Source organism: Suricata suricatta, chromosome 6, assembly GCF_006229205.1.
Source record: "Suricata suricatta isolate VVHF042 chromosome 6, meerkat_22Aug2017_6uvM2_HiC, whole genome shotgun sequence".
Classification (NCBI taxonomy): Eukaryota; Metazoa; Chordata; class Mammalia; order Carnivora; family Herpestidae; genus Suricata; species Suricata suricatta.
Genome location: NC_043705.1, coordinates 69,127,018 through 69,153,906, shown reverse-complemented (window position 1 = coordinate 69,153,906; position 26,889 = coordinate 69,127,018). Strand labels below are relative to the sequence as shown.

Sequence of the window (26,889 nt, the reverse complement as noted above, 5' to 3'; positions counted from 1 at the left end):
ACCTCCACTAGAATGAAAGCTCCTAAGGAGTAGGGACTTAGTTTTTGCTCTGTTAAATCCTCAGTGCCTAGTATATAATAGACATCCAGTACATATTATTGAATGCATGAATGTATTTCAGAAATGTATACCAACTGGAGAATTCATTCACTCTGCAAAATAGCATAAATCTTTTAATAAGAAAAAGGCCTGTCTTACTTTAAAAAGTAAAGTCTTAATGGAAATGGAAAAAATAGCAAGCTTGGCAGAAAGGCAGAAGGCAAGAAAGAGTGCGTCATGGGGAAATGTACTTGGGTTGGTTCTACAGTTTTTGTTAAACGTGTCAATGCAGGCCATGGACTTTTCCACACCCTGCCAGAGAACTGAAGGTAATACAGTGTTGAGGATAGGAACAAGGATTCACAACACCTACTGGTACCCTGTCTCTGCCATCTTTTTCTCGGTTGGTGACGACATGCCTTAGCAGGGTAATTGCAAGTTTTGAAGTCACTTGTCACATTAAACACTTATTAACTGTTTTTAGCCTAAGGGGTGAAGGGTTTTTCATTGTTCCTCAAGTATTTTAGTTACATTGTAGGTGTTAATATTTTACTTTGCTTCTCTTTTTTACTTGTTTATAAAATTTATATAATCATTGATTTATCAAATAATATGATAATTGAAGAAAAGCTTTAATTGATAATTTAGGCACATGGAAGTAACTGTAATTTCTTTTTTTAAATTTTTAAATTTTTAAAATATTTATTTATTTTTGAGAGAGAGAGAGAGAGACAGAGCATGAGTCAGAGAGAGATAGAGAAAGAGAAAGGGAAACACAGAATCTGAAGCAGGGTCTAGGCTCTGAGCTGTCAGTACAGAGCCTGATGCGGGACTTGAACTCACCAATTTTGAGATCATGATGTGAACCGAAGTCAGATGCTTAATCAACTGAGCCACCCAGGTGCTCCTTTATTATTATTATTATTATTATTATTATTATTATTATTATTATTATTTTAGACAGAAAGCATGTAGGTGGGGGAGAGAAACAAAGCATGCTTTGAAAGAGAGAATCTTAAGCTTCACATTCAGTGCTGAGCCCAATGCAGGGTTCAGTCCCATGACTCTGGGATTTTGACCTGAGCCAAAATCAAGATTCAGACACTCAACTGACTGAGCCACCCAGGCACCCCTGTAATCATTCTTTTTAAACGTGTCCTTTGAAAAAAAAAATCCTTCTTTTTTTAATTGACCTGTGGGAGCATATCTTTTAAAAATTCTCTCATTGAAAAATAATTGATAAAACTAGCTGATAACATCTTTATTTTAATGACCTCAGAGATATAATTGTGACAATGACTAAATATATTCACAACTCCAAATATGCTTGGAAGGCCTATCTGTGAAACAAGGACTAGCTCTTATAGCTCTAAACATTCAGAGGAAGCAGATTAGCTTTCTAACATACATTTTATAATTTATCCAAAATAAAGTACTACATCACCCAATGTATGTGTTCAACAAATACTAAATTTTGAAGTGCTGAGTTGAAAGTATTGTAACTACGTCTATATTCCGTCTGCATGACCGTCTGTTAGCAGCCATATTTGTACCTGGGATTCTTGTATTCAGGGAAAGACTGGACAGTTCCCTTCAAATTCTAAGACTTTATGTTTCTATAAGACTATTTCATCATCACTCAGTTTTGAAGGAAAAACAACTGCTGAATGGCAAGACAAACAAGCATAATTGGAATTTTTGACATTGTTATTAATTAAAATAGGTGAAACAGCTAAAAGAATAAAAATGATCTATCTAAAATATATCTGTGAATACCATTTTAAATGTCACTAGGACTCCTGGGTGACTCATTTGGCTAAACATCTGACTCTTGGTTTTGGCTCAGGTCATGATCTCATGGTTAGTGAGTCTGAGCCCCATGTTGGGGGATTGGGTGGAACTGCTTAGGATTCTCTCTCTCTGATCTCCTCTCTCTCTCTCTTTCTGTATCTTTGTCTCTCTCAAAATAAATAAGTAGAGTTAAAAAATTTAAATATCATTAAATTCCAGTAAAATGATAAAGTAGAATATAACCAGTGTAAGTCCTTAGAATTCTATTTTTAGTATTAACTCTGTAAAGAATCATTGTTTGAATAAACTATTGATCACTTGCTATTTTGCAAATTAGATTTCAAGAGTATTTTTAAGAACTAAATATCAATTAAGTCATTGCTTTAAGGGCCTTAAATCATGCAGGAAAAAAATTATTTGTATCAAACAATGTAACCATAGTGTGATTTGGCTTTATTTTTATATTTGTTAACAGATCAACCGCATATATCAGTAATTTAACATAATAGAATCTTATATCTTGCTCTTATTATAGACTAATAGGGGTCAGTGATGGAGGGGGGGCCTAAGACTACTATGTACAGTTATTAAATCACTGACCTTTTTTCCCATCTAGTGTTACTAACTCTCTTTGCAATCAAACCCAAGTTCATCTGCCTAATGTGCAGCAAAGCCAATCACTGAGACTTCAGGTAGTAGCAAGGAAAGGATTTATTCCAAAGGCAGCCAGAGGAAGAGACAGGAGGGCAAGCCTCCTCCTTCCTTTCTAAGCTGGGAGAGAACAAGAGTTTTACAATCATAGGGATTGAGATTATATACATACTGATGAAAAGGACAGGGAAACTTGTGACTATTTATGAGGATAGATGGAACATGAGCATTGAGCAAAGATACAGGTAAGATATTTCATGTTCACTTTATGGTAGAGACTTAATATCAGAATGAGTCAAAATTTAGCTCCTGATATCTGGAAGTTATCTTAGGACAGGGGGAAGGGGTCTTCTGGCATGCTCCGAGAGCTAGTATAAACTGGTTGGAGTCTTGGCTCCTTATCTCCGGTAAGGAATGCAGGATCTTGCTTATTCATAGGCTGGAATCATATCACTTAATCTTGAGTCCAGACTTCTGCCGAGATAGCTAGTGGATTTGTTAGTCGGGTCTGAAAAGACACAATTGCTGATTAGGGAGAAACAATTCTCTGAAAAACAAACTTTATCTTTTCTGCTAGTTTCAACCTCATTAACCCCGGGGGGCATGGTTTCAGTACCCCCTGAGTTATGATCATTACTCAGTCTGGAAGGAATTGGGATGACAAGTGCTCTGGCTACTTAGGTGAGGAAGGTTTTGGATAAAGAGTGGGTTTTGCAAATCTTAGCTGTAAGCAAAATCCTTTGATGGTTAACATGCCTTCATTCAGAGCTTAGCAGAAGTTGCTGAGCTGCACGTCACAGCGTCAAGGGGAGTCAGATGTACTAAGTTTCTCCTGTTACCCCTTTGAGTCCTCAAGTCTTTTCCCTTCATCCCATGGAAGAGAAAATAGAGTAAGAGTGACACATGGGAGGTTTTTCATATTGCAGGCTTAGAACTGATACATCATCTTCTGGGCATATTGTCATCTGACCAGAATGCAGGTCATTGGCCATTCTCAATTTTATCAGAGGCTGGGAGCTATGGCCCAGTTATGTGCTGAAGAAGAAAAACATGTATATAGCCAAGCAGTAGTAGTCCTGGTTGCATTCCACCTTTCTGGTCACCAAATAATCTGGTTCACTCTTTTTCCTGCACATAGAAGACATTCACCCTTCCCCAGGGGAAACAGCCCAGAGTCCCATATCATCACTGTATCCAACTCCAAGCCCAGGATCTCTCAATAGAAGGAAATTCTTTGTCAGGTCTAAATAGGTTTTAGGGGGGTATAGCTCAGTGGTAGAGCATTTGACTGCAAATGTGTTTCCTTTGAAATATAAATCTGCCTACCACTTCACCATACACATCCAGCAGCTAATGACCAAAAATAAGAGCATAGGAGACACATAGCAGTTCCTTGCCCATAGCAATCCTGAAATCCACACGGACAGGCTTTATTAAGGCTGCTTCATTGGAGGGTAGGAAAGGTCCTTGAGTAGAGCTCAGCTATTTGGGGAGAATCTTCTTGTACATAGTTCTCTGTAACAACTGTCTCCACTGGCTTAGAAGTTCTTTATCCTCTACGGCCATGTCTGAAATGGGTGTGAAGTAGACTGCCCTCCTTGGCCATTGTAAAGCTTTCATATCCTGCTTTCTGCTGGTGTAAGATCAAGTATGTCAACTAGCTTAAAACTTAGTAGTCTCAAAGAGTTAGTAATTCTTCCAGGTGCTGACAACCATACCAATGTTCTTTCATACACGCCTCAAGCATGACTTACTTCTTTGCTTTTCCCTTTTAACATAACGACAGGTACCGTACGGCTGTGGTGCTTGGGTAGGAAGGCTAATCTGGCACTTGCCTTTAGGTTGTTTTAATGATATTTTGTTATTGAGGGGTTTCTTTTCAATCTTATTTTCTATTATTTGAGGTCTAAAAACAACTTTTTCCATTCTTCTCTTTATACTTCCTTTCATTTCTACTTGTAAATCAGCCTATTTTTATCTAAACTCCTCTCTCTCGTATGATTACTTAGTAAAGGCAATCAGTTGTTGAAAATATATATCTTCATCCTGCCTCTTTCCAACCATGTCCTCCCAAGTGTACATTCAATAGCAAGTACTTTGCCTTGCAAGTTATCACAGGAACAGTTGTACCAAATGTTTATGATGACCTAATAAGACTTTCCAGCCTCCCAGTGTTACCTTGCTGCCACCATCTGACCATTAAATCGATGTCACATATTTTAGGGATTTTTTTTAATGGCAGCACCCATTTTTTGAATCAGTTTTTTTTTTTTATCACTTACGGTAAGTAGTGTTAGGACCTATAAAAGAGGAACACCCAAATCTCAGTAGTTTAACAAAATAAAAATTTATCACTTTATAATCCATTGTGGCTGACTGTAGGGCTTCTGTTTCATTCAGGAATTCCAGACTCTTTCTATCCTGTGGTCCTGCCCTAATCTAGGTTCTCAGCGTTGGGGAAAAAGAGAAGATTGCAAATGGGAAGATGCCATTGGCTGGGCTGGAAGTAGCCTGCAACGTCAGCTCACATTCCCGTGGCCAGAACCTGGTTTTTAGTCACATAGGCCCACCTACAAAGTTTAGCTTCTTACTTGTAAAGAAGAGGAAAACACAGATATCAGTGAAAGGTAGCAGTGTCAGCCATAATTTTTCTATACACATAAAAATAACCTTCCTTCTGGGGCGCCTGGGTGGCTGAGTCCGTTAAGCATCCAACTCTTGGTATCAGCTCAGGTCATGATCTCACAGTTCACAAGTTTGAGCACTGCATCAAGCTCTGTGCTGACTGCATGGGGCCTGCTTGGGATTCTGTCTCCCTCTCTCTCTGCCCCTCCTCCACTTGCTTTCTATCTCTGTCCCAGAATAAATAAAAATAAACTTGGGGTGCCCGGGTGGCTCAGCCAGTTAGGGTCCAACTTCAGCTCAGGTCATGATCTCATAGCTCATCAGTTTGAGCCCTCATCAACTCTGTGCTGACAGCTCAGAGGCTAGAGCCTGCTTCAGATTCTGTGTCTTCTCTCTCTGCCTCTCCCCCACTTGTGCTGTCTCTCAAAAAATAAATAAATGTTAAATTTTTTTTCTTAATTATTTTTAAGTTTACATCCAAGTTTGTTAGCATATAGTGCAACAATGATTTCAAGAGTAGATTCCTTAATGCCCCTTACTCATTTTGCCCATCCCCCTTCCCACAACCCTTCCAGTAAGCCTCTGTTTGTTCTCCATATTTAAGAGTCTCATGTTTTTGTCCCCCTCCCTGTTTTTATATTATTTTTGCTTTCCTTCCCTTATGTGCATCTGTTTCATATCGTAAAGTCTTCATATGAGTGAAGTCATTTGATATTTGTCTTTCTCCAACTGACTAATTTAACTTAGCATGATACCCTCTAGTTCTATCCACATAGTTGCAAATGGCAAGATTTTATTATTTTTGATTACTGAGTAATACTCCATTATATATATATATATATATGCCACATCTTCCTCATCCATTCATCTGTCAATGGACGTTTGGGCTCTTTCTATACTTTGGCTATTGTTGATTGTGCTGCTATAAACATTGGGGTGCATGTGTTCCTTTGAAACAACACACCCGTATCCCTTGGATAAATACCTAGTAGTGTAATTGCTGGGTCATAGGGTAGTTCTGTTTTTAATTTTTTGAGGAATCTCCAGACTGTTTTCCGGAGTGGCTGCACCAGTTTGCATTCCCATCATCAGTGCAAAAGAGATCTTCTTCTCCACATCCTCACCAGCATTTGTTGCTGCCTGACTTGTTGATTTTAGCCATTCTGATGGGTATGAGGTGGTATCTTGTTATGGTTTTAATTTGTTTATGAGTGATGTTAAACATTTTTTCATGTGTCTCTTAACCATCTGGTGGTCTTCATGGGAAAAGTATCTACTGATGTCTTTTGCCCATTTCTTCAATGGATCATTTGTTTTTTGGGTGTTGAGTTTGAGAAGTTCTTTATAGATTTTGGATACTAACCATTTATCTGATATGTCGTTTGCAAAAGTCTTCTCCCATTCCATTGCTTGCCTTTTGGTTTTTTTTGATTGTTTTCTTCTCTGTGCAGAATTTTTATTTCAATGAGGTCCCAGTAGTTCATTTTTGCTTTTGTTTTCCTTGCCTCTGGAGACGTGTTGAATAAGAAGTTGCTTGTTCTTACAACTTAAAAGGGCCAAGCTCAAGGGAGGTTTTTGTCTGCTTTCCCCTTTTGAATTTTGATGGCTTCCTGTCTTACGTTTAGGTCTTTCATCCATTTTGAGTTTATTTTTGTGTGTAGTGTAAGAAAGTGTTCCAGGTTCATTTTTCTGCATATCACTGTCCAGTTTTCCCAGCATAATTTGCTAAAGAGACTATCTTTATCCATTGGATATTCTTTCCTGCTTTGTCAAAGTTTAGTTGGTCATATGTTTGTGGGTCCATTTCTAGGTTTTCTATTCTGTTCCATTGATCTGAGCTTCTGTTTTTATGCCAGTCCATACTATCTTAATGATTACAGCTTTGTAATATAGTTTGAAGTCTGGGATTGTGATGCCTCCAGATTTGGTTTTCTTTTCCAAAATTACTTTGGCTAGTTCGGGTCTTTTCTGTTTCCATACAAATTTTAGGATTGTTTGTTCTAGCTCTGTAAAGAATGCTGGTGTTATTTTGATAGGGATTGCATTGAATATGTAAATTGCTTTGGGTAGTATTGACATTTTAACAATATTTGTTCTTCCTATCCAAGGGCATGGAATTTTTTTCTCTTTTTGTGTCTTCAATTTCCTTCATAAGCTTTCTATAGGTTTCAGTGTATAAATTTTTCACATCTTTGGTTATGTTTATTCCTACATATTTTATGGGTTTGGGTGCAATTGTAAATGGGATCCTTGATTTCTCTTTCTGTTGCTTCATTATTAGTGTATAAGAATGCAACTGATTTCTGTGCAATGGTCTTATATCTTGGAACTTTGCTGAATTCATGGATCGGTTCTAGCAGTTTTTTGGTGGAATCATTTTGGGTTTTCCATATAGAGAATCATGTCATCTAGAAAGAGTGAAAATTTGACCTCCTCCTGGCTGATTTGGATGCCTTTTATTTCGTTGTGTTGTCTGATTGCTGAGGCTAAGACTTCCCATACTATGTTGAATAACAGTGGCAAAAGTGGACATCTCTGTTGTGTTCCTGACTTTAGGGAGAAAGCTCTCAGTTATTCCCCATTGAGGATGATATTAGCATTGTGTCTTTCATATATGGCTTTTATGATCATGAGGTATGATTCTTCTATTCCTACTTTCTTGAGTGTGTTTATTAAGAATGGATGCTCTATTTTGTCAAATGCTTTCTCTGCATCTATTGAGAGGATCATGTGCTTCTTCTCCTTTCTTTTATTGATGTGACGAATCACATTGATTTGTGAATATTGAACTAGCATTGCATTCCAGGTATAAATCCCACTTGGTTGTGGTGAATAATTTTTTTTAATGTATTGTTGGATCTGGTTGACTAGTGTCTTTTTGAGGATTTTTGGATCCATGTTCATCAGGGAAATTGGTTGATAGTTCTCCTTTTTAGTGGGGTCTTTGTCTGGTTTTGGAATCAAGGTAATGCTAACTTCATAGAAAGAGTTTGGAAGTTTTTCTTCCATTTCTATTTTTTGGAACAGCTTCAAGAAAATAGATGTTAACTCTTCCTTAAATGTTTGGTAGAATTCCCCTGGAAAGCCATCTGGCCCTGTGCTCCTGTTTTTTTGGGAAATTTTTGATTACTAATTCAACTTCTTTACTGGTTATGGGTTTGTTCAAATTTTCTATTTTTTCCTGTTTCAGTTTTGGTAGTTTATATGTTTCTAGGAATTTGTCCGTTTCTTTAAAAAGTTGTTTTAATAAATAAAAATAAGCTTAAAAATAAATTCATTCTAAGTAGTTTTCATATCATACTGTTTACTGTGTGTTAGTGTATCTATTTATTGGATATTTGACATAATAACAGAAGACATATGTCACAAGCATATTCATCACCTTTATCCTAGGATGATTTCTAGTTGATTGTTCTGAGTAAATCCAAAATTAGTCTATCTATCAAATAAATAAGCATTCTAAGCATATTGCTGCTAAAATGAGATTGTCAAAAACCACTTTGTAAAGCTAAGACAGCCTGACCATTTCTTAGGAATTACAGTGAATGTCAATCACCATAATTTGGGAAAGTGGCAATGGCAAAAGGCTTACTGTTGTAGAAGTGATAGTGCAATGTTGTTATGATGTTAAGCATCTCATAGTTCAGATTCAGTATTTGAAAATAAAATCCAAATGAGACTCTTAGAATCATAATGAATAAGAGAAGGGGGGAAATAAAGGGTATAAAACCTGCATACTGGTTCCCTTACTAGTTTCTGTGTTATTTTGACATAAGACAGACATTCCTTTATTCACTTCTACATACATGTTTTTACATCAGTTAGCATTTCTCGATCACATATAATAACCCAGGAGTTGTGCCAGACACCAAGGATCAGAAGTAAACAAGTCCTCAACATGACAAGTACTGTTGCAGAGGATGTTTGGGAGAGTAAGAGAAGGGTCAAATAGTGTCCATAGGACGGCTCGGGAAAGGTGTCTGCACAGTAGGGAGACTCACATTTGGTACCAGAAGAGGACAAAGGATGGCAGACACTGTCAAGTTCAAGCCAAAGGGAAAGGGATGAGGAGGGTCACAGGCGTGGGAGAGAAGCTGAGAATTTGAGGTGCTGCAAGTTGTTCTATAGATTGGAGGTCTGGCAAAATGGAGTCTGGAGAAATTAGCAGAGAAATATTTGTATGATATGTTAAGAAGTTTAAATTTTATTCTGAAATCACTGTGAAAGCAATTAAGAACTTAAAGCAAGGGAGGAACATTAGACTTTTGTGTCCAAAAAATATCCAGGTATAAGGTTTGGGGGAATGAGTTGGAGCAGGGAAGACTAGAAGCAGGGAGACAAAGAGGACACTACTGACTTTTCTTTTTTTTTCTCTAATTTAATTTGTGAATATGCCAAGGAATAGATAATTCCATGACTGTGCCTCTGTGATGCATTTCAATAATACTGCAAAATAGCTGTCTTGAAATTGGTTCAGTTAATGATGGTAATCAATCAAGAGTCATAAAACTATTCACGTTGCTATTAGTTTTGACTGATGAGGAGGACTTTGTTTTCTTCTTAGGGTTGTAATAACTCTCTCTTTTGTTTTGTTTTTGGGGTTTTTTTTAGTGAATATGTTTTATGGGCTTCAGTTATTTCAATGTCCTATTTTATGACACTTCCTTATACTTATGTTTATTCTTGCAGTGTTTATAATTCTAGGCTGTTTTTTCTTTTCAACAAATCCAATAGAATTACTATCTCTAACACAACTGGGAAGGAGAAATCCCTGGAAAATAGTCATTACTTTTCTGGTGTGTATTTATGTATTCTTAAATGATTAAGGAAAGTAGCTAAATTGTAACTGTTATCTCAACTGAAATGAATTATTCAATATGGAAAGTCAGAGATTTAATACCCATTTTGATATGTTTGTAGTTCTTTATTTCAATTTTATTATATTCAAGTCTTCAAATTGTGATGTAATTATATTAGTTTGTCTCCATGCATCTGAATGAGAGTAAGAATATTTGCTAATTGTTATTGAATGTTTTGTTTATGCCAGTAACTGTGCTAAGTACTTTACACAAATTAAGTCATTAAACCCTCACAATGACCTCCCTGTTTTATACCACCTTTATTTTTATCTGAGTGAAGTGGATTTTTGTAATTCACAGCCAGTCAGTACTGGAGCTGACTCTAGAGCCCACACTTTCCAACTTGGAGGTCAAGCTCTTTACCAACACCCCACATGGCACCAAACCACCTCTGTTGTACACAGAGTGAAAATAAACCTTCAAAATGCATTAAATAATTTTATACTTTTTAAATTAGATTTTTCTGCCGAGCACCATTGATCAATTTTGTTCGTTGCAGAGAACTCCAGTTTTAAGCATCTGAATAAGTGCCCTGCTTAGCAAAGCCAGTATATTAATGGTAATGTATGTTCCTCATAGAAGTCAAGAAATATTTATTGATGAGTTGAGCACCTGCTTCATGGTAGGTTCTGGGATGCAGAAGAGTTCTTGCCCTCATGAGATTTTCTGTTAGATGAAGGCAAAGGGCGCTAAATAAATCATCTGCCCCACATTCACCCATGCTTGTCTAACTGTTATACTGCTGTGATTATGGTTCAGAACTAAAGATCATCAAGTTCAGTGAGATTCATGGCTTCCTAATATAGAATCCAGTCTAATGAGGATACCATATAGGAGGGCTGAGTTCAAAAATGAGAGCTTGAGCTAGGTGGAACATGTCTAGTGATGAAAAAAGTAGGTATTGATTGTAGTAAGGTAGACATCCTAGTGTAGTTGAGCACATTTGGAATCTAGAATCAAATGGACCCTATAACCAGGTCAAGTATGAAGGATATCAATTTATTCATTTATTTAGCACTTTTGGATGCCTCCTATATGCTAGTTGAACTCACCTTACAGGGCTATAGTTATAATTAAATGATATATTGTGTGAAAAGTCCCATAGTAAATATTAAGGAAAGTTAGTTCCTTTACATCCCAATCTGTTTTCTTTTCTTGACTGGATTTTATCTTTCACTGCCGTCAGTGAGAAGTCCCAGTGCCCAGGAATGGCCAGGGTGTGGTGGAAGCTAGTTCATGCCATCTGATCTTATGAAATGGATTGAATGAAACTCAAACAAGATTAATAAGCTATATTAAGTCAATTCATTCCCATAAGAATCATACTCATCTAGAAGCAAAATCCCTTTAGAAAATTGTCTTAGGGGTGCCTAAGTCGGTTGCACATCTGACTCCGGGTTTGGGCTCAGGTCATGATCTCATAATTTGTGAGTTCAAGCCCCACATTGGGCTCACTGCTGTGAGGGCAGAGCCCATCTCCCCCGCCTCACTCTGCCCTCCCCCCACTAATACTCTCTTAAAAATAAATAACCATTTAGAAAGTTGTCTTAGAGTGCAAGCCAAGCTTTTGGTAACAGAGACCTGTAAGGATAACAGCTTTAAAAAGAGATTTCCTCCACAGTGAGACCAAAAGGGAGAGATCACGGACCAATGAAGGCGCTCTGCCTGCATTGCCTCATGCTTCCTTCTCTGATTCTAAGCAGCTGCTCCACTTTCACCAGAAGATCCAAAAGTTGTGTGTGCCACTTCTGCTCACATCCACCAGCAAGGACTTGTCATATGGCCACACCTGTTGCTTGGAGGATATGAAATTTTTTAATGAGGTGACCACATGTGCTGCTAACTTCATGGAGGCTCTCTTACTGAAACAAAAATGAAAGAAATGTATATTGAGGTTCATTCTGCCACGGAAGCCAAATTAAGATCAGAAGACTCCATGGTAAGAGTATAAAATAATAAAAAAACAGCCAGTTTATATAAAATTCCCTGGACAAGGAGAAGCTTTAAAAACTGACTCTGAGCCTGAGCCCTGGGGCCTGGGTTACCCACAGCACTGCTTGTGGATGGGGACAGTGGAGTAAAATGTGGTCTGAGACGAATCAGGTGGAGGTGGCCCAGTTTGTGTGTAACAGAGAGGACTCTGGTAGCATTCGGGGAAGAGATTTGGAGGGTGGCAGGGAGACCCAACAGAAGGTGATTAATAATCTAGATAAGGAATAGTGAGGCAATCCTGGCAGACATGGTTTCAAGAGGTATTTAAGAATTAGTGTCAGAGGGCTTAGGAGCATTTATCAGATGGGACGGCCTAAACGGTGGTTGCAAGTGGAATTTTAATAGTCAGAATTCACAAGATGTAGGAGTCTGCACTGGTTAAGGTAGGCTGAGCTGCTGTTATAATGCACCCTAAAAATATGAAAGGGTCCAGATGTAATAGAAGTTTATTCCTCACCCACATAGTTGTCCAAGCACATGCTTCGAGGTGGCAGATGGACCCCCTCCATGCGGTGACCCTCCTCAAATCACTTTTAACTTATTGTATTTTAAGAACCACATTTTTTTCACCGGTGTGTATAATAACAGAAATATTACTGTCATTGAGTTTGTAACCACTCTAAATGGAAAGGAATAGAGCAAATTAAGAATACAGAGACTATATTACAGATTATAGAGATACTTACGGCCGGGGAGACTCTCTGTGATAAATCCCTCTCTGTGCAGTATCTTCTGTCTTTTAGTAGCAGTCACTTGGGAATTCCAGTGAAATATTTCTGCCAGGTTTCAGTCCTCTTCTACCAAAAATTTAATTTTGTTTTCTAGAATCTTAAGGATAATTTTCTAGACACATATAATCAACAAATTATATTCTGCCCCATGTTTTAAGTTTATTTATTCATTTTGAGAGAAAGAGAGAAAGCACATAAGTTGGGGAGGGGAAGAGAGAAGGGAGAGATCCCAAGTAGACTCCACACCATGAGCATAGAGCCAACACAAGGCTTGATCCTATGACTGTGAGATCATGCCCTGATTGTGACCTCAACTGACTGAGCCACCTCGGTGGTGCTCCTGCCCCATTAAAAAAAATTACACTTATTATTTACCCAAAAAGGAAAAAAAAGAATAAAATTTAGAAATAATTCCTTCAAATATATTAGTAAAACAGGTCTTGGTGTTTGACATGACAATTTTTAGTTTTTTGGAAAATTCTCGTATGTGGAATAGCTTCTTCTCTGTCAGTGGCATGTAAGTGAAATCTTATTAGAGATTGTTTACTTTCCTCGGGGAAGTTTGAGAAGTTGTCTCATTTTAAGGATCAAAAAACTATAGACAAGAGACTTTGTTAAGACCACACTGCCTGTAAAAAGCAAAACTGTGGCCAATATAATTTTCACCATATGATTACAGAGAGGAGAGTCACAGAATTCAAAGAAAGAGGGAGACAGATGGGGGGGGGACTACAGAGAGAGAGGGAGAGAGAGAGAGAGAGAGAGAGAGAGAGAGAGAGAGAGAGAGAGAGAGAGAGAGAAAGAAGGAAGGGAGGAAGGAAGGAAGAAAAAGAAATCCCAGTCCACAGATGGGAGACTTAGAAAAGCCCACTGAAATTGGTAGTTGAAAATTATAGCTGACACACAAGTAAACAATTTTAGAAAAGTCCCGGGATAGCCAGAAAAAAGAAGAATGAAAAATGCATCGAAACTTTGGTGTATAATTTTTTAATATCCTGATTTTTTAAAATAGGAAAGTTAAAGTACTTAAGTTCTTTTCAATTTTCTTGTATTTGATTTTTTAGGGAGTTATGATGGCCGTACTAACAGTAATATATTCCAACAGAATTCTAGGGAAGACTGTTTCCCTTCGAAAAAACCAGAGGAAAGAAAATGAAAAAGAAGAAAGGGAAATGGTGAAGAATATCTGTTTTATCCAGTCAGTGCATGGATTAATTACTGGTCACAGAGGGCCTCCCAGAGGCAGTGGGAGTAAAGCCCTTTGGAAAAAATGACATCTAGGGCATCCTGTATTGTGCTTGCTCCTATATCACAGATTAATATATAATTCATATTCAAAATTAAAGCATTTTTGTCTAACGTAGTGTGAAAAAGCCTTAAGCACTGCACTTCCATATTTTAGTCTACCTAACTTGCAGACATTATCCGGAAGTTCCATGTAGATACCACCTGTAATTTATGCCACATGTGAAAGGGAATTGGACAAGCTGTATTCATCCCAAATATAACATGTAGAATCTTTTCTCACATATCCTAAACTCTGCGTTTACAAGAGAAAAATAAGCCAGAAAATCACTCATAAAAATCAACAGCCTGTTCTTGTCACTTACGCCTTCTCTCTACAGTGTGCCTTGAAGCGCCTTCCACTCTTCAAAGAAAGAAATTTACTGAGTTCAGCCCTACACTCTGTTACATCACACTATTATTTTTAGTTCTTCTATGTGCTGTATCATGGTAACCTCATTAACCATAAATTTCCAAAATCATTGGAATATTTATATTCCTCATTATTAAAAATGTTTACTCTTATTTAATTACAGTAAGGCGTATGTTGTTACAAACCTCTTGCATTTGAATTTTAATAATTTAATTATTTTCCCCTTCAGTTATATACTGACATATATAAAATGTCAATTGTAGGGCATTCCAAATCTCCAACAAAAAATGAAGAAGGAATAGGAGAGCTTAAGGAAATAATTTTAATGCATAAGTATCTGTTTTAAAGATTTTTAAATTATTAGTGAAAAGTAAATGTATATAAAGATATAACCTATTCTCTGAGTATGCTTTGAACGTTACCTTTACAGCCTCTTCCTTTCATTTCAACTTTTTTAAAAGGATTTATTCATTTTTGAAAGACCGTGTGAGTGGGAGAGGGTCAGAGAGAGAGGGAGACACCGCATCTGAAGCAGGTCTAGGCTCTGAGCTGTCAGCACAGAGCCTCACACGGCGCTTGCCCTGAGCGGAAGTTGAACCCGGCACTGCCTGGGCCTCCCAGGCCCCCCTACAGGCCTCATTCACATGTGAAGGACCTTATTATACAATGCACACTTTCTCTGTTGCATTTGGGCAGCAAAGATGGCTAGCTTTAAGTATTTCTAGAAAAACCAGTACCTTCAGGAAGATCCAACTTAAATTTGAATAGTTTTTAACTGTCCACACTCAGTATTTATGTTTGCTTCTCTTTGTTGTCCTCCTTTACTCTTCTTTGTTTTCCTCCCCCTCCTCCTTTTCTTTCCAACTTCCAATATGAGACTGAGTTTCAATTTGGCACTGTTTTTAAGGGTCAGCACCATTGAATGACTGTAGATCCCAACAGGAGTAGCTTGTTCTGTTTCTGTACCTACTAGGTTTGGGATAAGAGATTTAAGCTTGTTAACCAGCAGGCTCGTGTATTCTGAGAAGGAAAACCAGTATTTACATTGGAATAGCTTTAATGCTACTTTAAGGGACAAGAGGCTGCCATCTTGTGCATGCTTTATTTACTGTGCACAAAATGGGCCCATTCAAAGTTTAGTTCTGCATTAGACTTAATTTACGTTAAAGGCTAAATAACACACAAAATGTTGAAGTGCTCATCGTTGCCACAACTCCAAAAACAATAAAATAAAATAAAGTATGGCATTGGGGCATGTATTCCTTTAGTACATAAGAAAACATTTTACATATCTTCTAATTCTTCATTTTGAGATAATATGATCCTAAAGTTCAGAAATAATTAATAATCCCTAGGACTAGATTACTCTAGAATTTTTAAAGCATAGAATTTATAATTATAAAATAAAATAATGTTAAAAATAAATGCTGAAGTTAATGCTATCTGATAAAATGCGTGTGGACAAAAGGTTGCTCTTGAATATGACATAAATAAAAATAAAACCTGAATTTTATTTTAGGGCTAACATATCCTACTTTCTTTTTCCATGTTTATTTGCCCTGTTTTCATTTCATTAGCACCATAAAAAAAGTCTTAATGGGGGTCATGGCTTAGCTAGTAACAGCAAAGCACAAATTGCTAGGAAATGCTTAAGAACCACAACATGTTCAATAGAGATTCCTTAATTTTGAATAGAACCACAAGCTTCACAATTTGATATGTGTTAGTGCCATCTTGTGGTTGAATGCAGTATTGCATCAAAGCAGCAGCACTATCAGGTGAATTTGTTATCTGGTTTTTTGAACCAACGAGCTAAATATATATATTTGGAAATAATTTTATTACATAAGTAAGATACATATTACATATTTATAGATATTATATAATATATATAATATATGTATAAAACCTGGTTGTAACTAGAAAAGACTAAAAAACTCCCAAGCTCCTAATATCTTGGGAGTTTTATTAAAATAAAATCATTTGAATTCACTGGTGAGTTCAATACAGTAAAATAAATTCTAAAACATGTGAGAAATTCCTTATCTATGAAATATAATAAGATACATTTCCCAAAGACAAACCAGGAATTATGAGTCTGAAAAATACACTCATGAAAAATAGGCCCCATGGCCAGAGAAGCCAGGAAAAATGCCACATGTCTTATCCCCTTTTTGAAGAGTCATGGTGCACATTCACTTATTTAAAGGCTATAGAAAATGAATCTATTTGGTTTTGTTATCAACCAGCATTGTGCTTGTCCACAAAATTCTTTTTTAAAAAAGCATATAATGCCTATCAATAATCAATAAGTCATAACTTGCTTAAATAAAGTTAGAAAAGCACTTTCAAATATAGAAGGCAAAAATGTTAGGTACAAAAGCAAACTTGGAAAACACAGTGAAAGTGGATTAAAGATTCTATCCACTGGCTTTGTATACTGCTGACTCTTTTTATGTTTTTGTAAACTAGGTTAAATAAGAGCTTTGGAATATAATATGGGAATCCTATTTTTAGATGCTGAACCAATCACAACTGCTCAAATGAAGTCAAAATCGACTGAAGTGTGTTATAATCTTCCTAGAAGAGAGTGGGAAATATTTATTAGATGGAAATTAGCACATTTTTGCCTAACCATTTTAGTTTTAGAAATTTACCTAGAAGATGTAATAGGAAGTGTTCAAAGATGGATATAAACTCAAGAGTACTCATTACAGCCTTAGTTGTACTTTTAAAAGGTAAGTAAACTGTTTAAGTCATAATTCTAGGTTAGTGTTCATACATTTATCCAACTGGATTATATCCTGTTATGTATTATTATGTGTATTTATTTATTTACATTTTTATCGATTATTGAGAGACAGAAAGAGACAGAGCATGAATGGGGTAGGAGCAGAGAGAAAGGGAGACACAGAATCCAAAGCAGGCTCCAGGCTCTGAGCTAGCTGTCAGCACAGAGCCTGACACGGGGCTCGAACCCATGAACTGCGACATCATGACCTGAGCCTAAGTTGGTCACTCAACTAACTGAGCCACCCAGGCGCCCCTGGTTATGTGTATTTAAATTAATTGATATGAAAATCTAGTCTATTCAGAAGTTTATTTATCTACCAGTTATTGAGCATCAAGTATATTTGAGACAATAAAGTCATATTTCATTCATGTAAACAGATATACATATGTGCTTGCATAGATGTGGTCAATAAAACAATTTTATTTGAAGAATATTTTTTAAAAAGAATGTTAGTGGGGCGCCTGGGTGGCTCAGTCAGTTAAGCCTCCAACTTCGGCTCAGGTCAGGTCTGACGTTCGTGGGTTCAAGCCCCGCGTCAGGGTCTGTGCTGACAGCTAGCTCAGAGCCTGGAGCCTGCCTCCAATTCTGTATCTCCCTCTCTCTCTGGTCCTACCCCATTCATGCTCTGTCTCTCTCTGTATCAAAAATAAATAAAACATTGAAAAAAAATTAAAAATAAAAAAATAATAAAAAGAATGTTAGATACAAATCTTTTACTCTGCCCTAAATTAATTTTAAAAAATGTTGGTATCACAAGGTAAAGGTCTGGAACTATTAAGGACTAAATCACAAAGGTCCTCTATGTTAAGAACATGAAAACAATTAGAAATTCTTTAAAGAAATATGACTATTAAAAATACTAAATTTTAATAGTAGCATTAAAAGATTCTAAGTGATGGTTGGAAAGAGAAATGCAGCAAATTTTACCTGGGGAGGTCAAAGCGGAGAAAGTCAGATGACTGATTCATGAGTGTGCATCTAGATTTGTTTTTCACGTTCAGTGGAATTTGCTAACATATATGCTATCTCCAAACCAGGTCACCCTGTGGCCAAAGCCACATATTTATGAAATATTTTACCATCATAACATGTTTTCAGTGTCCCTAAAAATAGTCTCTCTCTTCTACCAATCCCTATGATCTTTGTGCCTGTCATCTTTCAAAAATCTGTGCCTAATCCCTAACTGAACCTGTAGACCAACTTTTATTGGCTGGATTGTTAGTTCCTCAGGCCACTGGGTATGTACCGCCTAAAGCAGCATCATAGATATGACACCAAGCATGAAAAATGTTGTGTTTGGAGGTGTCTTAGACTTTACATACTTGTTCTATGCTGTAGTTTCTTGAAATGTAACCTCAAGATAGCACTAGAAGTGATCTCACAGGCTTGCTGGGGGTTATGTTTTATCTGTTGTAGCAAGTGGTCTGCGCACGTTCCCTTGAGTGATATAGATTCCCTTTTGTAATTTAACTTCTACCATGGAGCCCTGGGACCACCTAGCAGGATTCCAGAAACTGGGGATTTTGTCAGTTCACCTATATGGCAGGTGAGGAAAATGTTTCTGGGAAGGAGCAGGAAACAGATTGTTTTTCGAAAGGATTTACCCTGTGTGTATAGGCTTGTGTGGTGAATTAGTTTGTCAGTCCTTTTACGGAATACCTAAACTAAATGGAGTGAGACACAATTTAGAAACACAAGGCCAAGTTTCTTGAAAGTACTTTTCTTATAAAAGAGTTATTCTTGCTTTTTGGACAAAAGAAAGAGAGCATCGTTACATCCAAAAATGAGTGTTTGGTGATGATGTGCCAGAAAAAGCACTATTTGGACTGGCCTCCAGATGTGAGTTCTCATCAGACTTGAAATAAGCCACTTCACCTGTCCTGGTTTTCTCATCTGTAAAATGGAGACCCAGCGAGACGTAGGTGGATAAACAAATAACAGTGTGAGTGTTCTGCAGACCAGACGAGGCTGCTTGTCATTGGTAGTATTATCTGTAATATCTGATGATTATTGAACATCTTTCCAAAAGTAGTCTCTGATCGTATTTTAGAGTAAAAGCAGGAAAATATGGATGTTCAGATTTCCTAAAAGTTAAGTAGAAGGAACACTGCGTCTGAAAATCTAAGTGTGCTTCTATCCTGTTCCTTCCTGGCTTACTCGTTACATGATTAGGGGCAAGTCACACTGAATCTCAGATTGTTTCTCATCTTCAATATGGATGAATAACATCTTTTATCAACATCTCAGAGAATGCATTTAGTAGTACTCTGTTCACTGTAAACGAACTCGATAGTCATTAATGTATACATCCACATGCATTTAACAACTCTTTACTGAGTGCCTCCTCCACTCCAGGTACTGGGCCATGTGCTGGGGAAGAGTCTTGGCCTTAATGGGGGTCACAGCCAGCAAACAAATTCGCACATACAAATTAACCTGTATGTAACACAATGATTAGTGCTATTAGGCAAAGAGCAAATTCCAAGAAAAAACAGTAATGAAAATTAATTCAAATTGGGAAGTTAAGAAAGGTATCCCTGAGCAAATTATATTTAAACTAAGACCAGGAGGAAAATGCAGTGCCAGCCAGGCGAAAAGGGAAGAGAATGGGAGGGAGGGACTTCTTAAGCAGAGAGGCTAGCTAGAATATGTAAAGACTGGAAGCAGAAAATAACTTCCAGTACCAGCATAGCTGGAACATGGTGAGGGACCCAAAATGGAGTTGGAGAAATGGCAAGTCCTGTCTACCGTGTCACAGATTTTGGATCTTGTTGTAGGTGTGGTTGAAAGCTGTTGAGATGTGTTAACACAAAGAAGGGAGAAGATTAAATTTGTACTTTTAAAAAGCTCTCCCGGCCATGTAGTGAAGTAATGAGGGCGGGGCATAGAAGATGCGGAGAGCCCCACTCGGAGGCTATTATTAGAGTAGTACAGCAGAGAAATCATGAAAGCTTAACTAGATTGGAGGCAGAGAAGATGGATAAAGTGTGTTTTGGGGTTAATCAGACTTGGTGGTGTCCTGAATGCGACACATGGAGAAGGAGGAGGTATTGCGAACAATTTCCAGGTGTCTTTCATGAGTAACTATCAGATGGTGAAGTCATTAACTGCCGAACAAAGCCTGAGGGAGGAGCATTTAGCAGGAGAGAGGATCAAGACTTAAGTTTTAGACATTGTTGACAACGGGATGTCTATTAGATATCCAAGTGCAGGTAACACGAGTCAGGAGGAACAGAGATCTACCACCCACACCGTTAAGTCCGTGATTCACTCAGTCACCAGCTCTTTGTTGAGGACCAACAATATGTCTGATTTTGTACTAAATGCTGGCTGTTTAAAACAAAGCAAAACATTGATCCAAATGGCTCTGATATTATGGAGCTCATTATATTTTTGCAGGTACCCATAGTGACATAGATGAATTTCAAATCATGAGGGCATGGAGGAGAAGTTTCAGACGGGTCTGTGGATTTTTGTGCGCTGCCAAAGTCCCAAACCTCAGGGTTCTCAGCCCAGAGTTGTGAACCACTGTGTTAAAAATAGCGATTGTAAACTTTTTGGTTGCACTGACTCTCCTAAAGAATGCATTATTACAGGTGACCATATAGTAGCCTGCATTTACATTTATAAATATTTTTAAAGTTTGTATCATTATGATAAAATCAAACTGTTGGAATGGAATTTTCACAATGGAAAATTGGGATCATTATTTTATCATACCTACATCTAGGCATACAAAGAGTTAGGCATTAAATTTACTTCAGGAGTGAGGACAGTTTTAGGAAAAAAAATCCCCAAATGATTAAATAAGAAAAGCCTAACCCTATAAGTCAGTGAGTGCTTATAATTACTAGAGATATTTATGTGTCACTGCAGTGAGGGGAGGTGTCGAGAAGAAATGCAGACAGGAAGCTTAAGGATATCAGCACAATTGTAATGTCTAATATCTATATCATGCTTCAAAGTTTACCGAGCCCCACTTACATTTTTCTTTAAATCATATAGACCAAAGCTATCAACTGTAGCTTCAGTTTAGACAAAACAGAAAGAATTAAACAAAATCTTATTATAAAGGAGTCGGGCCTTGTATAAAAAATTATTTCCTGAGGATAAAGATTGTCACACTGGAATGATTCATTTGGGGATGTCTCTGATTCACCTTCTCTAGGAATCCTTAATAATAGCATAGACTCATTAGATCGATTGGCCTCATTCATCAGTCACAATGAGAAATGGTATGATATATACGGAAGCATGTCAAAGTCCTTCCCCCCTCCATGTGTAGTAGAAAAAGTACAAGCATTAGAGTCAAACAAGCTGAGTTGGAATTTTATCTTCGTCTCCTGTTAGCTGGGTATCCATGAGCAACCTATGTGACAGCTCTGACTTTCTGTATCACACAGAGCTTGGGAGGTGTGAAGGGTTAATATGAAGTTTGCAGATGACTTAATAAACAGTGGTCCCCTTCTCCCGATGTCTTACTCTGAGACCTCCATTTTTTCCTAGCTTCTAAAATTGTAACTTCTCAGCAAGAGAGATATGGGACCAAGGATGAAATCATAGCCCAGTTTGATACTCACCTTTCCTTAAGCCCGTGATGCTAAAGTTTGAACAGCATATATATAAGTCTAAAATCAGCCAATTTGGTCAAGATCATGGATCATCTTTTTGTATTGACCGGATGATACCAAGAGAAATGTCAGATTAATCTCTGTCATTTATAATATGAATTAAATTTACATATGCAGCATGCAGTGGAGATTTTTAAATACCAGGAGAGGGTTGCCATATTAAGATCAGAAAATAAAATAATAATTATTATTTTTATTACCTAGATTTAATAATTAGAATTATATACTGTCACATTAAAATTTAAGGGAAATTTAAGGAAAAAACACGAGCTTTATTTTCCAATATGATAAGCTTTATTTAACTTTTATTCCTTTAAACACTTCCTGATGCTTAAATGAGCTTTTCTCTTGATTCCAACGAAAGCCATGATTAACATGAATCAATCTATATCTCTTTAACAGGGACAAGTGATCCATATGTGAAGTTTAAAATTGGAGGAAAAGAAGTTTTTAGAAGTAAAATAATACACAAGAACCTCAATCCCATATGGGAGGAGAAAGCTTGCATTCTTGTTGAGCATCTTAGGGAACCACTGTATATAAAGGTGAGCCCGTTATTTGTTTTTTCCGGATGCAATGACATAAAACTCCCTGTGTGATGGTTTTTTCTATGCCTCCCTGTCTGATGAGATTTTTCACGAGAGATAAATTCTGCTGGACACAACTCTAACCTGTGGGAAGTGTGACAGAAAGGAGATAGAGGGGAGGGGAAGCTTGGGAGCATTTTCCTTCAGGAAAGTTCTATTGCCAGGCACTTAGGAGGATTATGGAGTCCATCTTCTCCTGTTTGGTGAAGTTAACTGATTTAGCACACTCTGGGAATGTGTAAAAACAAATCCTCATAAAATCTAGCAAGAAGGAAAGCTTACTCAGAAGCTAGTCTTTTTGTTCAAGAATTATATCGGGATCTACCATTACAGGTTGCAAAGAAAGTATCTTCCTTGGAAGATGAGAAGGATAAAGATAAAAGGGTAGAGGTGGGGGTGGGAATTCCTGTCTCTATTATATTATGAAAACTGGGGAAAAAAAGGGGGAGGTCTTTCCTCTCACTTGATGCAGTTTTCTTTTTGTTTTGTTTTGTTTTGTTTTGTTTTACAGAACTTAAGGAGATTCCTTGTTTCCTTTTCCTATTTAATCCGTATCTCCAGATACTTTTTCTGTATCTGAATCATATCTTTGTAGACACTCTTTGTGGCCTCTGTGTTCTGACTATCCATTCAGTGACCAAACCTTGTTTTATTTTTACCACAATAACCACATGTTGCAACTGGCACATCAACCAAAAATCTCATCGAATCACTCTTTGAGCAATCCCTGGGCATTCTCATTCCCCTCAACTCTTCATTTATATTGCCCACAGTTGCTTCTCTTCTCCACAGAAAGGAAAAAACCCTAAAACTTTTATTAAAATCAGATCAGAACTGAGTCATCGGAAGGTAGTGAGTTACCACAGTTGACTGCTCACAGTCAGATAAGGACCCAACTCCTTATTCCACTCTTTCCCCTTCTCACTACTGCACTTGATTAGTCTTAAAATAATCATAGCAGAATAGTTCATAAGATTAGTGAGAAGAGAATCCTCTAGGTACATAGTTGGTAAGTTTCTAGAAGTCATTATAGAATAGGTCCCTATTTGCATAAGAAATAGTCTCAGAGCCTGGATGGCTCAGTCTGTTAAGTGATGACTTTTTTTCTTTTATAGTTTATTGTCAAGTTGATTTCCATATAACACCCAGTGCTCAACACTCCTCCATGCCCCTCACCCCTCTACAACACCCTCATCAGCCCTCAGTTTGTTCTCAGTATTCAAGAGTCTCTGTCATGGTTTGCCTCCCTCCTTCTCCCCAATTATTTCTCCCCCTTCCCCTCACCCATGGTCCTCTGTTAAGTTTTTTTGTTCCACTTATGAGTGAAAACATATGGTATCTGTCCCTCCCTTGCCTGACTTATTCCACTTAGCATAACACCCTCAAGTTCCGTCCATGTTGGTATAAATGGCCAGATTTAATTCTTTCTCATTGCCATGTAGTCTTCCATTGCGTAGATAAACCACATCTTCTTGATCCATTCATCAGTTGTTGGACATTTAGGCTCTTTCCATGATTTGGCTATTGTTGACATTGCTGCTATGAACATTGGGGTACATGTGCCCCTATGCATCATCATTATTGATAGTTTTTTGAGGAACCTCCGCACTGTTTTCCAGAGGGGCTGCACCAGTTTACATTCCCACCAACAGTGTAGGAGGGTGCCCATCTCTCCACATCCTTAGCCACTCTGACTGGCATGAGGTGGTATCTCAATGTGGTTTTGATTTGTATTTCCCTGATGCTGAGTGACGCTGAGCATCATTTCACGTGTCTGTTGGCCATCTGGATGTCCTCTTTGGAGAAGTGTCTGTTCATGTGACGATTCTTGATTTCAGCTTGGGTCATGATCTCACAGTTCATTTTGTGGATTTTTGAGCCCCACCTTGGGCTCTGTGCTGATAGTGTGGAGCATGCTTGCGATTCTCTCTCTCTTCCTGTCTCTCTGTCCCTTAAGTGTTCTCTCTCTCAAAATAAATATATAAACTTAAAAAATGAATTAAAAAAAGAAAATCTTGAGTGGACATTGGCTAAAGAAAATCAGTTAGAATTCATGAACTGTGTTTTACATGTAATGTGCGACGGCATAAGAATTGTTAATGTGGCGATATTCATGGCCACACCTCCTCCCACCAAAGAGAAGATCTTCGGAGTTGGAGATGTTTTTACTCCCTGATCCTCACTTCTAGAGAGAAAGAAATATCTACATGAGAAAAAAGGAAGTACCTTTATAATAAAGAACTGAGATAGAAATTGTAAAAGGAATTAAAAATATAGACAAATGGGATGTAAATGAAATTTTATTTCTAGGGAGGTTTGGAAGAGATGAGTTGGGGCAGCTGCGGCCCTGGAGATGACGGGCAGGACAGGAGAGCCAGGCTAATAAGGGTTGTACTGGGCCATTCGGATCCTGTTTAAGGTCCCTTATGAGAAAAGCATGGAAGGAACAGGATTTATTTTTAATTACTTTTACTGTGGATCTGTTTCTTTAATGGAATATTACTCTATAACAGAACCATGTAGCTCTCCAGTCTTTCAAAGAATTAAGAAATACACTTCTCAAAATTACATTAGATGTTGGTTAGGTTCTTTTGTTATTCTCCTGTGCTTAAGAATGAATATTCATCTCTGTAGAAATCTAAATGTCAAAATGGATAATGGAAAAGGAATATCACAGTAGGCTCAAAAATAAACAGAAATCTGTAGCACACAGAAAAAAATGGTGGCGTATTTTTTGTTTTGGTTTGGGAGAGAACATGTCCACATGCATACTTGTGGCAGTGGGGACAGGGACACGGCATGGAGGCCTAACGCCTTGGTTAACACCACCCTATACGCCAGAAGCTAGGAGAGAGACCCCAAGGATTGTGGTTGGTTTTTTGTTTGTTTACCACTTTAAGTTTTCAAAGCATTACATCTTGCAGCCACAACTTAACTTCTACCATAAACAAAAAGATAAATAATGAATTGTAAAATATTTGTCATTTTTGTACATTTCTACATAAGAAAAATGATTGTGTAAAAATCACACTGGCCTTTCCTGTACAAACATAAAATGACAGTATTTTTATGTAATATTTTATGCTTTTAAATATGCTTTTGTATTTTTCATTTGATTTTCATTTTCTATGAAATGCATAGGACTTCTTTTGAAAAACATCTCTAACTTTTAGCTTTCTTTTTTTCACTTTTTATGTTATCGACTTTTTGCGTAACCTTGCACACACAGGAACTTAAATCAAATACACTGGTGGGAATATTTTAAGAATTTCATGAACAATGCATTATACTCATTGTCTCTATATACCCTTATGTAGTTGACTGACAATTTTGATGAGATTCCCATATCCAATTGCTGGGAGATTATTCCTTCCTGAGAGATTTCTTAGGGACTAACCGATTCTGTACTGATAGGTAATATGAAAATGCATCTATGTACTAGATGGTTAGAAAATATTGTCTACAAACCTCTCACCTTTAACCTATAGTTAGAGGAAGAAGAAGCTTATATGTACCATGTAATCTGATTTCTATCAATGTAAAGATAACCAAGGGATACAAAATTCACTTCTGAGCCAAGATTATAAAACCACATTAAAGTTGCAGTACCTATACCATTTCTAGCAAAAAAAATTTTTTTTTCTAAAATAATCTTGGAACTGTCATTAAAAATATTAGACATAAAATCAGTAATAATATACATTCCAGTTGGCCTTTAATTTTAATTTTAAGAAGTTCCAAATCACTTTACAGTAAGGGTAGATAAAAACAAGTCTATCGGAACAGATTTGGAATATATTTATAAGGTCGTAGTAGAAGCTGGGGGTTTAGATGCAGTGGCTTTAACTATGACAAGAGCCACTGGAACCTGCTTGGTCACCACAGGGATGCATGCCAGGCACACATCTTAGATAATAGGGTAAATTCAGCATCCATCTCAGCCGAATTGAATTAAATTCTCGATTTTCATTTCACTGACACTATTATCTAAGTTACACAGTGAACACCCAGAGTTACAGTGGAAAAGAGAGAGGTAATATAAAGGGGAAATGTTCGTATAAATTGCTACTTGTTTGCCCTAATCATAGGCTAGATATCTGGGTATTAAAATAGAGTGCTTTTCTAAATAATCGAAAGATTTTGATAATTAGGAAGCGATTCTGTTTGGGATCAGATTACTGTGTCTAAGACTGTCATTTTAGCAAAATTGACAATTCCTTAAATAACTCCTATCTATCCAGGCTTAAGATTTAAAACTGACAGGGGGTCTGGTTGGCTCAATTGGTTAAGCATCTGACTTCAGCTCAGGTCATGATCTCACAGTTTGTGAATTCAAGCTCCATGTCTGGCTCTGTGCTAACAGCTCAGAATCTGGAGCCTGCTTCAGATTCTGTGTCTGCCTCTCTCTCTGCCTCTCTCTCTCTCTCTCAAAAAGAAATAAACATTTAAAAAGCTTTTTAAAAAGATTTAAAATTGAAGCATTCTTAAGCATGGTTCAAATTAAGGACCACATTGCTATCTTATACAAAATT

General features: G+C 37.3%; 1 protein-coding gene across 3 annotated transcripts in view; it reads left to right on the top strand.

Annotated features, from left to right (window-relative positions):
• MCTP1 (multiple C2 and transmembrane domain containing 1) overlaps positions 1 to 26,889 on the top strand; it is a 512,254-nt gene that overhangs the window by 248,129 nt on the left and 237,236 nt on the right. For all 3 annotated transcript variants that reach the window (XM_029942619.1, XM_029942618.1, XM_029942620.1), the window contains exon 3: positions 22,173 to 22,315. In XM_029942619.1, the coding sequence (XP_029798479.1) occupies positions 22,173 to 22,315 (143 nt within the window). The remainder of the gene's footprint in view (positions 1 to 22,172; positions 22,316 to 26,889) is intronic.